Below are 12,808 nucleotides of genomic sequence, written 5' to 3'. Positions count from 1 at the left end.
CAGACAAAACAGACTTTGGCCTAAAAGCGTAACAAGAGACTAAGAAGGTCATTCTATAATGATAAAGGAATCAATTTATCATGAGGATATAGCAATTGTGAACATTTATGCACCCAGCACAAGAGCACCTAAATATATAAAACAAATTTAATAGACCTGAAGGGAGATAGACAGAAATACAATAATAGTAGGACTTCAATACCCCACTTTCAACAATGGATAGATGATCCAGACAGAAAACAGATGAGGAAACATTGGACTTAGACACATTGCATCAAATGGACTAAACAGACATTTAGAGGACATCCCATGCCAACAGAGCAGTATACACGTTCTTCTCAAAAGCACATGGAACATTCCTCAGGATAGATCATATGTTAGGCCATGAGAGAACTCTTGCTAAATTTAAGAAGATTGAAATCATATCAACCATCTTTTCTGATCATAATGGTTTGAAACTAGAAATCAATTACAGGAAGAAAACTGGAAAATTCACAAATATGTGGAGATTAAAAAACATGCTTCTGAATAACCAATGAGTCAAAGAAGAAACCAAAAATATCTTGAGATAAATGAAAATGGAAATACAACATACCCAAACTAATGGGATGCAGCAAAAGCAGTTCTAAGAGGAAAGTTCATAGAGATAAATTACTACATTAAGAAAAAAGATCTCAAACAATAACTTAACAATAATAACAATAAACAGTAACAGTAACTTTATGCCTCAAAGCATCATACAAAGAAGAACAAACTAAGCCCAAAGTTAGTAAAAGGAAGGAATTAATAAATATCAGAGTGGAAATATATAATATGCAAAGTAAAAAGATAATAGGAAAGATCAATGAAACGAAGAGCTGGTTTTTTGGAAAGATAAACAAAACACTCAAAATTTTAGCTAGATATACCAAGAAAAAAAGCGTGAAGGCTCAAGTAAATTAAGTTAGATATGAAAGAGGAGTCATTACAACTGATACCCTGCAAATATAAAAGATCATAAGAGAATACTATGAACGATTATACACCAACAAATTGGACAACCTGGAATAAATGGATAAATCCTAGAAACATAAAACCTGCCAAGACTGAATCAGGAAGAAATAGAATATCTATTCTATCTTACTAAAAAGATAGAAAGACATAGACATGGACATAGACATAGGCATAGACATCTTATTCTATCTTAATAGAAATTGGTCTATCTAACAGACCAATTTCTATTAAGGAGATTGAATCAGTAATCAAAAACTTCACAACAAAGAAACAAATGGCTTCACTAGTGAATTCTACCTAACAAATAAGAATTAATTCTAATCCTTCTCAAACTCTTTCAGGATATAGAAGAGGAGGTAACACTTCCAAACTCATTTTATGAGGCCAGCATTACCCCGATACCAAAAGCAGACAAGGGCACTTACAAGAAAAGAATATTACAAGCTAAAATCCCTGATGAACATAGACACAAAAATCCTTAATAAAGTGTTAGCAAACCAAATTCAGCAGTATATTAAAAGGGTTGTACTCCATGATCAATTAGGATTGATTCCAGGGATGATTCAGTATACACAAATCAATCAACATGATACACCACATGAACAAAATGAAGGAACAAAATCATATGAGCATCTCAATAGATACAGAAAATGCTTTCGACAAATATCAATATCCATTCATGATAAAAAATTTCAACAATACCTGGGTGTAGAGGGAATGTACTTCAACATAAAAAAGCCCACATGTGACAAGCCCACAGCTGACAGCATACTCAACAGTGAAAAGCTGAAAGCTTTTCCTCTAAGATCAGGAACAAGACAAAGGATGCCCGCTCCTGTCACTTTCATTCGACATAGTACTGGAAGTCCTAGCCAGAGCAATTAGTCAAGAAAAGGACATAAAAGGCATCCAAATCGCAGAGGAAGAGGTAAAGCCGTCTCTATTTACACATGACATGATATTATATATAGAAAACCCTAAAGACTCCACAAAAACATTATTAGAACTGATTAAGGAGTTCAGTAAAGTTGCAGGATCCAAATTCAATATACAAAAATCTGTTGTGTTTCTATAAACTAATCATGAACTATCCCAAAGAGAAATTAAGAAAAGAGGGCCATTTACGATTGCATAAAAAAGAATAAAATACCTAGGAGTAAATTTAACCAAGGAAATGAAAGGCCTGCACAACTAAAAACTATAAGACAGTGATGAAAGAAATTGATGAAGACAAAAATTTAAAAAAGATATTCTGTGCTCATGGATTAGATGAATTATATTTTTTAAATGTCCACACTACCCAAAGCAATCTACAGATTTAATGCAATGTCTATCAAAGTTCTAATGACATTTTTCACAGAAATAGAACAAACAATCTTAAAATTTGTGTGGAACCACAAAAAACCTCGAATAGTCAAAGCAATCTTGAGAAAGAAGAACAAAGCTGGAGGCATCCCACTTCTGGATTTCAAACTATATTACAAAACAGTAGTAATCAAAACAGTATGGTGTTGGTATAAAAACAGACACATATTTCAATGGAATATAATAGAGAGTCCGTAAATAAAACCGTGCATATATGGTCAATTACTTTTCAACAAAGGAGCCAAGAATATACAATGGGGAAAGGATTGTCTCTTCAATAAATGGTGTTGGGAAAACTAGACAGCCATGTGCAAAATAATGAAACTGGATTCCTATCTTACACTATGCACAAAAATCAACTCAAAATGTGTTAAGAACTTAAATGTAAGACCTGAAACCATAAAACTCCTAGATGAGAACATAGGGGGTAAGCTTTTTGACATTGGTCTTGGCAATGATTTTTTGAATTTGACACCAAAAGCGAAGGCAACAAAGCAAAAATAAACACGTGGGACTGCATTAAACTAAAAAACTTGTGCACAGCAAAGCAAACTATCATAAAAATGAAAAATGCTACCTACTCAATGGGAGAATATATTTGCAAATCATGTATCTCATAAGAAGTTAATATCCAAAATACGTAATGAAATCATACAACTCAATAGCAAAAAAACGATTCAATTAAAAATGGACAAAGGAACTGAATAGACAGTTTTCCAAAGAACACATCTAAGTGGCCAACAGGTACATGAAAAACTGCTTGACATCACTAATCATCAGGATAATGCAAGTCAAAACTCAATGGGATGTCTCCCCACACCTGTTATCATCAAAAAGACAAGAGATAACAAATGTTGCTGAGAATGTGGAGAAAAGGAGAACCACGTGCACTGTTGGTGGGATTGTAAATTGGCACAGCCACTAATAATAACAATATGGAGGAAACAATATGGAGGTTTTCAAAAAAATTAAAAATAGAACTGTGATACATCAATCAATAGGATATAATCCAGATTATAATCTGTTATAATGAAAACACAATATCAAGGAGATATTTGCACTCCCATGTTCATTGCAGCATTATTCACAATAGCCAAGATATGGAAACAACCTAAGTCTCAGCCAATGGATGAATAGATAAAGAAGATGTGGCATATATATATATATGGAATATTTTTCAGCCATGAGAAAGAAGGAAATTCTACCATTCGTGACAAAATGATGGACCTTGAAGGTATTATGCTAAATGAAATAAGCTAGACAGAGAGAGAAAAGTACTGCATGATATCACTTATAAGTGGAATCTAAAAACCAAAAAAAAAAGTCCGAGTCATAGAAACAGAGAATAGAAATGTGGTTGCCAAGGGGTTGCAGGTATATGGAGACTTTTGTAAAAGGGTATGAACTTTCATCTATACAATGAATAATTTCGAAAAATCAAATGTAAAACATGGTGGCTATTGTTGATAACACTATATTGTTTATTGAAATTTGCTAAGAGTGTAGAACTTAAATTTTCTCACTCCCCAAAAAAAAGATAAATATGGGAGATGATGAATGTGTTAATAAACTAGATGAAGGGAATTCTTTCACAATGTATACGTATATCAAATGACCACGATGTACACTTTAAATATCTTACAACTTTATTTGTCAATTATACCTCAATGAAACTGGAAGAAAAAAACGAGGTAATTTGCGTGAATACAGCAGGGCCTTCCTGAACCTCCTGTATGACTTTTTTTTTTTTAGTGTGGGATGGGTTTTTACTAGAATTATGATTGTTGATTAGAGGTCATGGTATTTTCCATTCCTAAGTTCTGATGCATCTGATCAGAATTCCCTACAGGAATTCTCTGGGCATATTGGAGCAGAAGTATCCTGTGAGGCATCACTGCAGCTCCTAATGACTAAAACGAAGCTGGAAATGATTCTGTCTTAGGGTCCAGATACCCCTACCTGTAGAGAACTGTTCTGTGTTCACGTTTACTCTTGCTTTTTACTTTTCCTCCTATAATTCCTACAGTTTACTTCTGGGATTCTAGGACTTAACCTAACCGTATGCTGCTTTCAGATTGTCTTTTGTCTTTTTTTTTTTTCCTCCTCTCTAAAGTCATTGGATTGGAAAGCAATATTTGGCAAATAATTATTTAGATCATTGTGCAAACAATGCAGTGTTTTGCTTTTTTCTTGTGTTTATTATGACTATCTTTTTAAGTAGTACACTTCAAGTACTACTTGAAGAGTACTACTACTACTATAAGAGGCTGTGCTTATTATGTAACACTGGAGCCAGTCTGCCTGGCTGCACTGCTTATCAGATGTCTCACCTTGCACAGGTGTTTAACCTCTCAGTGTTTTACCTCTCAGTGCCTCAGTTTATCATCTGTAAGATGAGGATGACAATAGTACCTATTTTCATCGTGTTGTTTAGAGGAGGGGTATAAATGAGTTACTTCATGTGAATGGAATGATATGAAGAAGAGCTTACATATGTATTAAGTAGAGGTAGACATATATATGTAAAATAGAGATTCTTTAACATATTTGTGGTTATGAAAAATTTTTAAAAACATTTGCTGTTTGGGCTGGCCCCACGGCTTACCGGTTAAGTGCTCGCGCTCCGATGCTGGCAGCCTGGGTTCCGATCTGGGCGCGCACTGGCGCGCCGCTTCTCCGGCCGTGCTGGGGCCGCGTCCCACATACAGCAACTAGAGGGATGTGCAGCTATGACATGCAACTGTCTACTGGGGCTTTGGGGGAAAAATAAATAAAATTAAAAAAAAATAAAAACATTTGCTGTTATATATACTACGCACACACATTCAGAAATCATTCGTGCCTGTAGGAAAACAAAGTTGGTAGTAGTGCTAATACATACAATATGTATTAAAATAAGATTTTTCAATCATTGTGGAAAAAGCATAGGGTGCAAATAAAAATTATAACAAAATCAGTAAGACCAATGACTAGCATTTCTTGAAAGTTTACTAAATGCCAGGCACTGTGCTAAATCCTCTCTGATTTCAACAACTATTTCCTCATCTGGCTAGTTAAGGAATATTGGAGAATTTCCTTAACCTCTCTCTCAGCTCTGATTTTATCATCTATGAGGTGGATATTGATATCTGTTTTTTCTACCTCAAAGGGATATTATTAGAATAAAATGAAATAATGTGGTAAAATGATCAGTGAGCTGGTACACAATCATGTGAGATAATACATTGATAAATCACGTAGCATGTAGTCATAATGGTGATTAACAACTGATCTTGATTTCTCTTGAGATCATAGGTATATGTATGTATGTATTATATGTATTTATAATATATATCAGTGGGTAGATAGATGAGATAAGGGCTTTTGTGAAGTGGCAGTATGTCCATTGTTATGAATCATCTTCCTGCCATACATAGAAGTTTCCTTTTTTTTTATAGTGTTGGTATCCTTGCTGTGTGTTTGTGATTAATACTAAATTACCTCTGTGGTTCAAATGATGAGCACATACCCAAGTCCTCTTATTTGAGTGTTCTGCATATCAGTAGTTCGCAGGTTTTGTTCTTGATTACAGCTCTGAACCCACTTTACATTTGTCTGTTAGTCCCTGTCTGCCAAGCGGGTTGTGAGGCCCCCAGTGGCGTGGCTCGTTGCATTCCTTACATCCCTGGCGCCTAGAGGTTTGCTGGGTAGGACAGGAGACAAGCTATCAGTACATGTTCATGGAAGAAGTAAACTCAGAAATGATAGACAGGAGTCAGACTCATCTGAGAGTAGCCCATATTTCTAAGAATCAGAAAACTAAGCTTACAAGAAATCTTAAAAAAGGAGATTACCAACCTAGGAGAATTTGGCCTCTAGTAAGAGAATGTAATGCCAAATAAGTTAAAATTTGCATGTTTTCTCTATTTGTCTCTTATTGGAGGGTATAAAATATAAATGTTCCAACTATTTTGAAGTTTTTCTTTTAACTAACCTTAATACGTTATAATTGATTAAACAGAGGCGGGCTAGCAGAAAGACTAAATGGACTACAGAATCGAGAGAGATCTGCTATTTCTTTATGGAGACATCAGTGTGTTTCTTACCAAAAGACACTTTCAGGTAAGGCTTGCACTTCAGCTGAGACTGTAAGTAAAGAATATGCCAGTTTATTTTTACATTAAAAGATATGAAGTTGATATTACTATTTTCATGACTTTTTTTTCCTCCAGGTGTCCTATAGGTCTCAGAAATTGTTCCAAAAGATGAGTCTATTCTTATAAGGTCTAATGATTCCTCCCCATAGAGTTTCTCATAGTTCAATAGAAGACTTATTCTTGAAGATCTGACTTGGAGGGTTCAATATTAGACCTTTCTCTTGCTATATCTAAGCCAGTAGCTTTCAGACTTTTGTGACTGGGGCTCATAGTAAGAAATATATCTTACATCATCTCGCAATACACACATGACATTGATACACACTGAAACAAACATTTCATAAACAACATTAACTTTAGTATGCATGTCATGCTCTGCATTCTCTTTTGTTTTTACCATAAACCTAGTCTCACTAAATTGATGTAGGACCCTTCTAATGAGTTGCAACATGTGGTTTGAAAGTTGCTACTACAGGTAAGTGACTGAAAACTCTTTTTTCCTAATAAATTGTTATTTAACATATTTCATACACCTAGAAAAATTCCCTCGCTTATGAGACAATGTTCTTTTTCATGGTTTCTTCCTGGTAGTCTCTCCATCTGGAGTGGGGGAAGAGGTGGGTGGGCATGGTCGTCTATTCCAAATCTATTATTAGTAGTCATCTCTCCAGGGGGATCCTTGGAATATGCATTTTAATAGTTCACAGGTTATTTCTGCACATGTTAGAGTGCAAAAAAGAACTAGAGTGCTAGATAGAACACTCAACTAATATGTTCTCAACTATTGCATATTCCTTGGGAAGACTTTAATTTGTGTCTCATATGTTACCTTTAAAATCCTTCCCAGCTATCTTTTAGCAACTGTCTTCTCCCTTTCACATTCTTGTATTAGAGTATTATAGTATGACATATGCATATATGTTATCAGGATAACCTGATACATATGACCCAAGAATACTTTTCCTGCTCTAGGAGTCTACGGATCAGCCCGTTGTTACATTTATTACTTTGTATCTTGTCATTTTTTTTCATATCAAGGGTTATAATATTAAATAATCATCTTTACAACTCATTTGATCAGTCAGAAAGCCAGGCATACATAAAGATTGTCTAGTTGTATTATTCAGGGAAGTCTATAATACACTGGTGTAAGCGCAAAAAAAGAATTTAATAGTGCTCATAATTGAAAGCCACAGGGAGAAGACTTCATGTTTCAGGCATATTGGTTTTGCAAAGGTTGGAAAGTCTTCTCCATGTGGTAACTCCCGGCTTCAAGTCCAATAAAAGGAATGCTTTCTTTTCCGGTATTTTACCAGAAATCTTGAAATGATTTTCATTGGTCTGACTGAGACAAGCATCCCTCCTTGAAGTAATCACTGGCGAGATGGAATATAATCAATAGCACTGTACTAACTCTATGCTTAAGCCATGATCATTTTCTTTTTAGACTTATTTAATAAAAATCAACAAGAACCTTTATGATTTTACAATATATTATCTCATTTTAGCCTTTTAGTGATCTTCCATGTTCTCCTATTTATAAATATTTTCATGTGCATACTTAACCTCTCAAATGTGAATGACGTTGATCTGGAGTGATCACTTTCTCCCATAATCTATTCAGCTCCACCTCTAAATAGTTTCTGTTTAATCTTTGTGTCACTCATCATCTTTGTGTCACTCATCATTTTGAGTTTATTTGGGGTTGTATGCATTATAAATTTCTTTTGTTCTACTTGAACCAGAAAAATATGGCCTTACTCTTAAATTCTCAAATTTGCTCCTCTTTCCGGTTCTGCTTTTGCTTTGCTTCTTTTGAAGTAATTTTAAGAGAATGATAAGCTTGGATTTCTTTGTGACTGGATATAAATATAAACTTTTTTTCTCTTATTTTCCCCCAAAAGCCCCAGTAGATAGTTGTATGTCATAGCTGCACATCCTTCTAGTTGCTGTATGTGGGACGCGGCCAGGCCGGAGAAGCAGTGCGTTGGTGCGCACCCGGGATCCGAACCCAGGCCGCCGGCAGCAGAACGCGCGCACTTAACCGCTAAGCCACGGGGCCGGCCCTAAATATAAACTTTTGTTTCTTAGTGATAGAGACCAGGTTTGTATTGAGAGGTTGGGGTGGGGTCGTGAGCTGTGGGATGGACAAGATTCTGGGAAGAATGGAGGACAGCAAGAGGAAGATAGCAAATGCAGTGACTGAGATACCCAGCTTCTCCCTGGAATCTGGCCACTGCACACTTAAAAGGCCAGAACATTAGAGCTACCATTTATATACCACATCAGTGTTCGTGCCACACCCTTTTTCCTTTCCCTCACAAAAAGGTAGGGTGTAAATTCTTGAGTGTTCTTAGAGATCTTCTAGTCTGAACTCCTCATTGTGGGATCGAGGGTATGTGGCCTAGAGGAGGGATGTGACTTACTCTGATTATTCAGCCATTTAAAGGAAGAAACAGGGCGAGAGCCCCAGCCTCCTGATTCCCTGTGCCATCCTCTTTCAGTGGTACCACGTCCTGCCTCAAGGAAATGATTTTTTCACTTATCTAATGAATTTCCTCTCGATAGTACTGTTGAGGAATAGCCAAACACTCCAAATTGGACTCTATGTGTCCAGGAAGGTATCTATCTTGAATTTTGTTGACTTTATAGTCTTGAAATATTGTAAATATTCTGAAGGTGAGAGCAAGACTTGGACAAACTTTAATTTGGACCATAAATTCCTAAGAAATAATTGGGAAAAATAGCTTGTGTCTGTCCTCTTTCCTGCTTCAACATTATCCTCATCATTGTTGTATCATATTTGGAAGTTTACTGTCTGCCAGGTGCAATGCTGAGGGCTTACTACTATTAAGTCATTTAGTATGCAAAATAATCTTCTAAGATAGAGTTTGCTTTCCTTATTTTCCAGATAAGGAATTGAGGGTTGAATATATGGTATATATGAGTAAGCCCAGATTTGAAGCATCTTTCAAGTCCATGTTCTTATTCACCAATCTCTATAGGCCTTTGTTAGATTATCTGTTCAGGCTGGAGGAAGTTAGGATTAAGAAGGCAAAGGATTAAGGAATCAGCAAAATTAGAAATATTGATACAAATGTGATTTTTCTTTGGGAAAAAGTAGTCTTTCAATGTGTAGTTTCGTATTGCATTCTTGAGACAGAACTAATTTGAGGAGCATAGGACGTAAGGTTGAAGATTACAAAGACTGTGTAAATCATGGATGTGTGTCAGATACTCTAAAATCTTAGAATTGATAGGGAGGTTGCAAATTGTCTTCCTAATTATTCATATAAACATATATGAGAAATCACTATGCAGTAGTACCCCCTTATCCACAGGGGATATGTTCCAAGACCCCCAGTGGATGCCTGAAACTGCAGATAGTACTGAACCCTGTAAATACTATGTTTTTTCCTATATGTACATACTTATGATAAAGTCTAATTTATAAATTAAGCACAGTAAGAGATTAACAACAGCTAATAATAAAGCAATTATAACAATATACTGTAATAAAAGGTACTGTAGGTCTTGCCAACCTCTGCATACAATTTTTTTCTTTCCTGATTAAGTCAGTAACTTTCACCTTTTAACTTAAAGGAAGTACTTCATGGCTTCTCTTTGGTATATCCAAATTGCCAGGATCACTACTCTCATGCTTTGGGGCTTTTATTAAGTAAAATAAGGGCTACTTGAACACAAGCACTGTGATACCGCGACAGTCAATCTGATAACCTAGACAGCTACTAACTGACTAACGAGCAGGTAGCGTGGATCCACTGGACAAAGGGGTGATTCATGTCCCCGGCAGGACAGAGCTGGATGGCACAAGATTCCATCATGCTACTCAGAATGGCACGCAATTTATAACTTATGAATTGTTTATTTCTGGAACTTGCCATTTAATATTTTTGGACAGCGGTTGATGCAGGTAACTGAAACTGTGGAAAGGGAAACCAGGGATAAGAGGGGACTACTGTATATTGTTATCCTAGCTTCTCATTACAGTGAAGTGATCAAATTGACAAGTGCAGAGTTGAGAGAGTATCTTCTGGAAGTTGGAATAGAAAAATACTAAGTAACAAGTGTGACTGGGTATCTGAAACGAAGGGGTAAGAGATGATCTTTTGTTTGGCTCATAAGCACCAAATAGCTTATTTGGAATGTTTCTTATAATTTTCCTTCTTAAATTTGGGGATAGAGAGTATTTATTTATACCATAAATAAAAGACAAAAGAAAACAAAAAAACAGCCCCAAATTAATTCATTAATTTGATAGATGAATGTGGCCATCTCCAACAGATTTTTTCTCTTAGAAGTCTGAATATTTTTGGAATTTGGATTTTATTTTTTATTTCTTTCTCTTAGATGAATTTCTTATTTTTAAGTGCTTGTAGATCTTCCCTTTGATATCTTGTAATAAGTTGTGTCATTTTTTCCTTTACTTTTGATAAAACTTATAAACATGTATTAGGAGGAACATTTCACAATTTGGTGTTTTGTTTACTTTGTAGCCTGGCAGAAAAATTTTTTTCTTTCAACATAAAAAGTTAGATTGTCTCATTTCTATATATTTAGAGCAACTGAGTAAGTAAAAGAAAAACTTATAATAGAGGTAACTCACTGTATTTAAAATTTAGTAATATTTAAAATTTAGTGAACAGTTAAAATTCAATGATGGATCTATTAAAACATCTGTATAATTAATCTAAACTCTCTAAACCTCTCAATTTCCCTGTCAAAAATGAATATAGTAGTAGTACCTCTCCTCATGAACTTCTACTAACAATGGATTTGATGCTACATGTGAAGTGGGTACAGCCCTAGAAGAAAGGCGGCATCAATAGACGGTGAAAATAAAGGGACGCTGCGTTATTCTGAGGTCAGTTATATTGCTACCAGATCTGGTACTTCAGAAGGAAGCAAAAGCAGCATCTCCTCCTCTCCCTTAGGGTTTGGATGTCCTTTTGGGTTTGCAAGATATCGAAGTCAGAATCCCATCTTATTTCTTACCCACTCAAGTGGATTATTTGTTTTAGGTTAATTTTGACTGAAGAGGTGAATACGTCAGGCTTGGCTTTCCCTTCTTTTAATGGATTTACTGAGGCATCTAGGAATTAGTAGTAATTTTATGAACCACATCTTGGTTTTTCTTCTAGATATTAAGTGTACCATGTCTCACTGAGTCTATCTTTATCTCCTTCTGATATGAGAAAGTATGGTTCACAAAGTTAATCTGTAGATTGTAACTATTATCTTGAGATCTTTCTTCCCACGTTTCTTTCATTTGAGGAGTTTATTTAATTACTCCATAGCTGAGAGGAGTGTGAAGCCTGCTTATTAATTTTTGAAATGTTTGAATGAATGTCTCCATCATATCTTCCTGACTTTTTTTTTAACTTTTTATTTCGAGTTAATTCTAGATTCACATGTGACTCAAGCAGTTGTAAAAAATAATATGATGATTACTTGTGCACTTCACCTAGTTTCCCCCAATGATGACATTTTTCATAACAGTAGAACAATAGCACAACCAGGATATTTTCCAGGATACAATTCACCAACCATATTCATATAATTTTTATTTATTTATTTTTTCCCCCAAAGCCCCAGTAGATAGTTGTATGTCATAGTTGCACATCCTTCTCGTTGCTGTATGTGGGACGCAGCCTCAGCATGGCCAGAGAAGCGGTGCGTAGGTGTGCGCCTGGGATCTGAACCCGGGCCGCCAGCAGCGGAGTGCGAGCACTTAACCGCTAAGCCACGGGGCTGGCCCAACCATATTCAGATTTTATTAGTTTTACATGCACATCTCTGTGTGTGTGTGTGTGTGTGTGTCTACTTTGTTTATGTAATTTTATCACCTGTGTAGATTCATGTGCCCATCACCACAATCTGGATACAAAACAGTCCATCACCACAAAGATCCTTCATGCTACCCTTTTATAGCCACACTCACGTCTTTCCCACCCTTCTCTCTAATACCTTGAAACCACTAATCTGTTCACCGTTTCCATAGTTTTGTCATCTCAAAATGTAATGTAAATGGAATATATGGTATGTAACCTTTTGGGATTGGCTTTTTTCACTCAGGATAATTCCCTTGAGATTCATTCAAGTTTCTGTGTATATCAGTAGTTAGCTTCCTTTTATTGGTGAGTAGTATTCCATGATATGGATGTATAGTCATGAACGGCATAACGACATTTCAGTCAACAACAGACCCCATATACAGTAGTGGTCCCATAAAATTGTGGTGGAGCCCTCATAAAGTTGTCATGCAATGCATTACTCACGTGTTTGTTGTGATG

General features: G+C 35.8%; 1 protein-coding gene across 3 annotated transcripts in view; it reads left to right on the top strand.

Moving 5' to 3' along the window:
- The window catches only part of SPIDR (scaffold protein involved in DNA repair), a 472,343-nt gene that overhangs the window by 169,909 nt on the left and 289,626 nt on the right, over window positions 1-12,808 (top strand). For all 3 annotated transcript variants that reach the window (XM_058564544.1, XM_058564547.1, XM_058564546.1), the window contains exon 8: window positions 6,359-6,459. In XM_058564544.1, coding sequence (XP_058420527.1) covers window positions 6,359-6,459 — 101 coding nt within the window. The remainder of the gene's footprint in view (window positions 1-6,358; window positions 6,460-12,808) is intronic.

The sequence above is a fragment of the Diceros bicornis genome, chromosome 21 (assembly GCF_020826845.1).
Source record: "Diceros bicornis minor isolate mBicDic1 chromosome 21, mDicBic1.mat.cur, whole genome shotgun sequence".
Lineage (NCBI taxonomy): Eukaryota > Metazoa > Chordata > Mammalia > Perissodactyla > Rhinocerotidae > Diceros > Diceros bicornis.
This window is presented reverse-complemented; position numbering and strand designations above follow the sequence as displayed.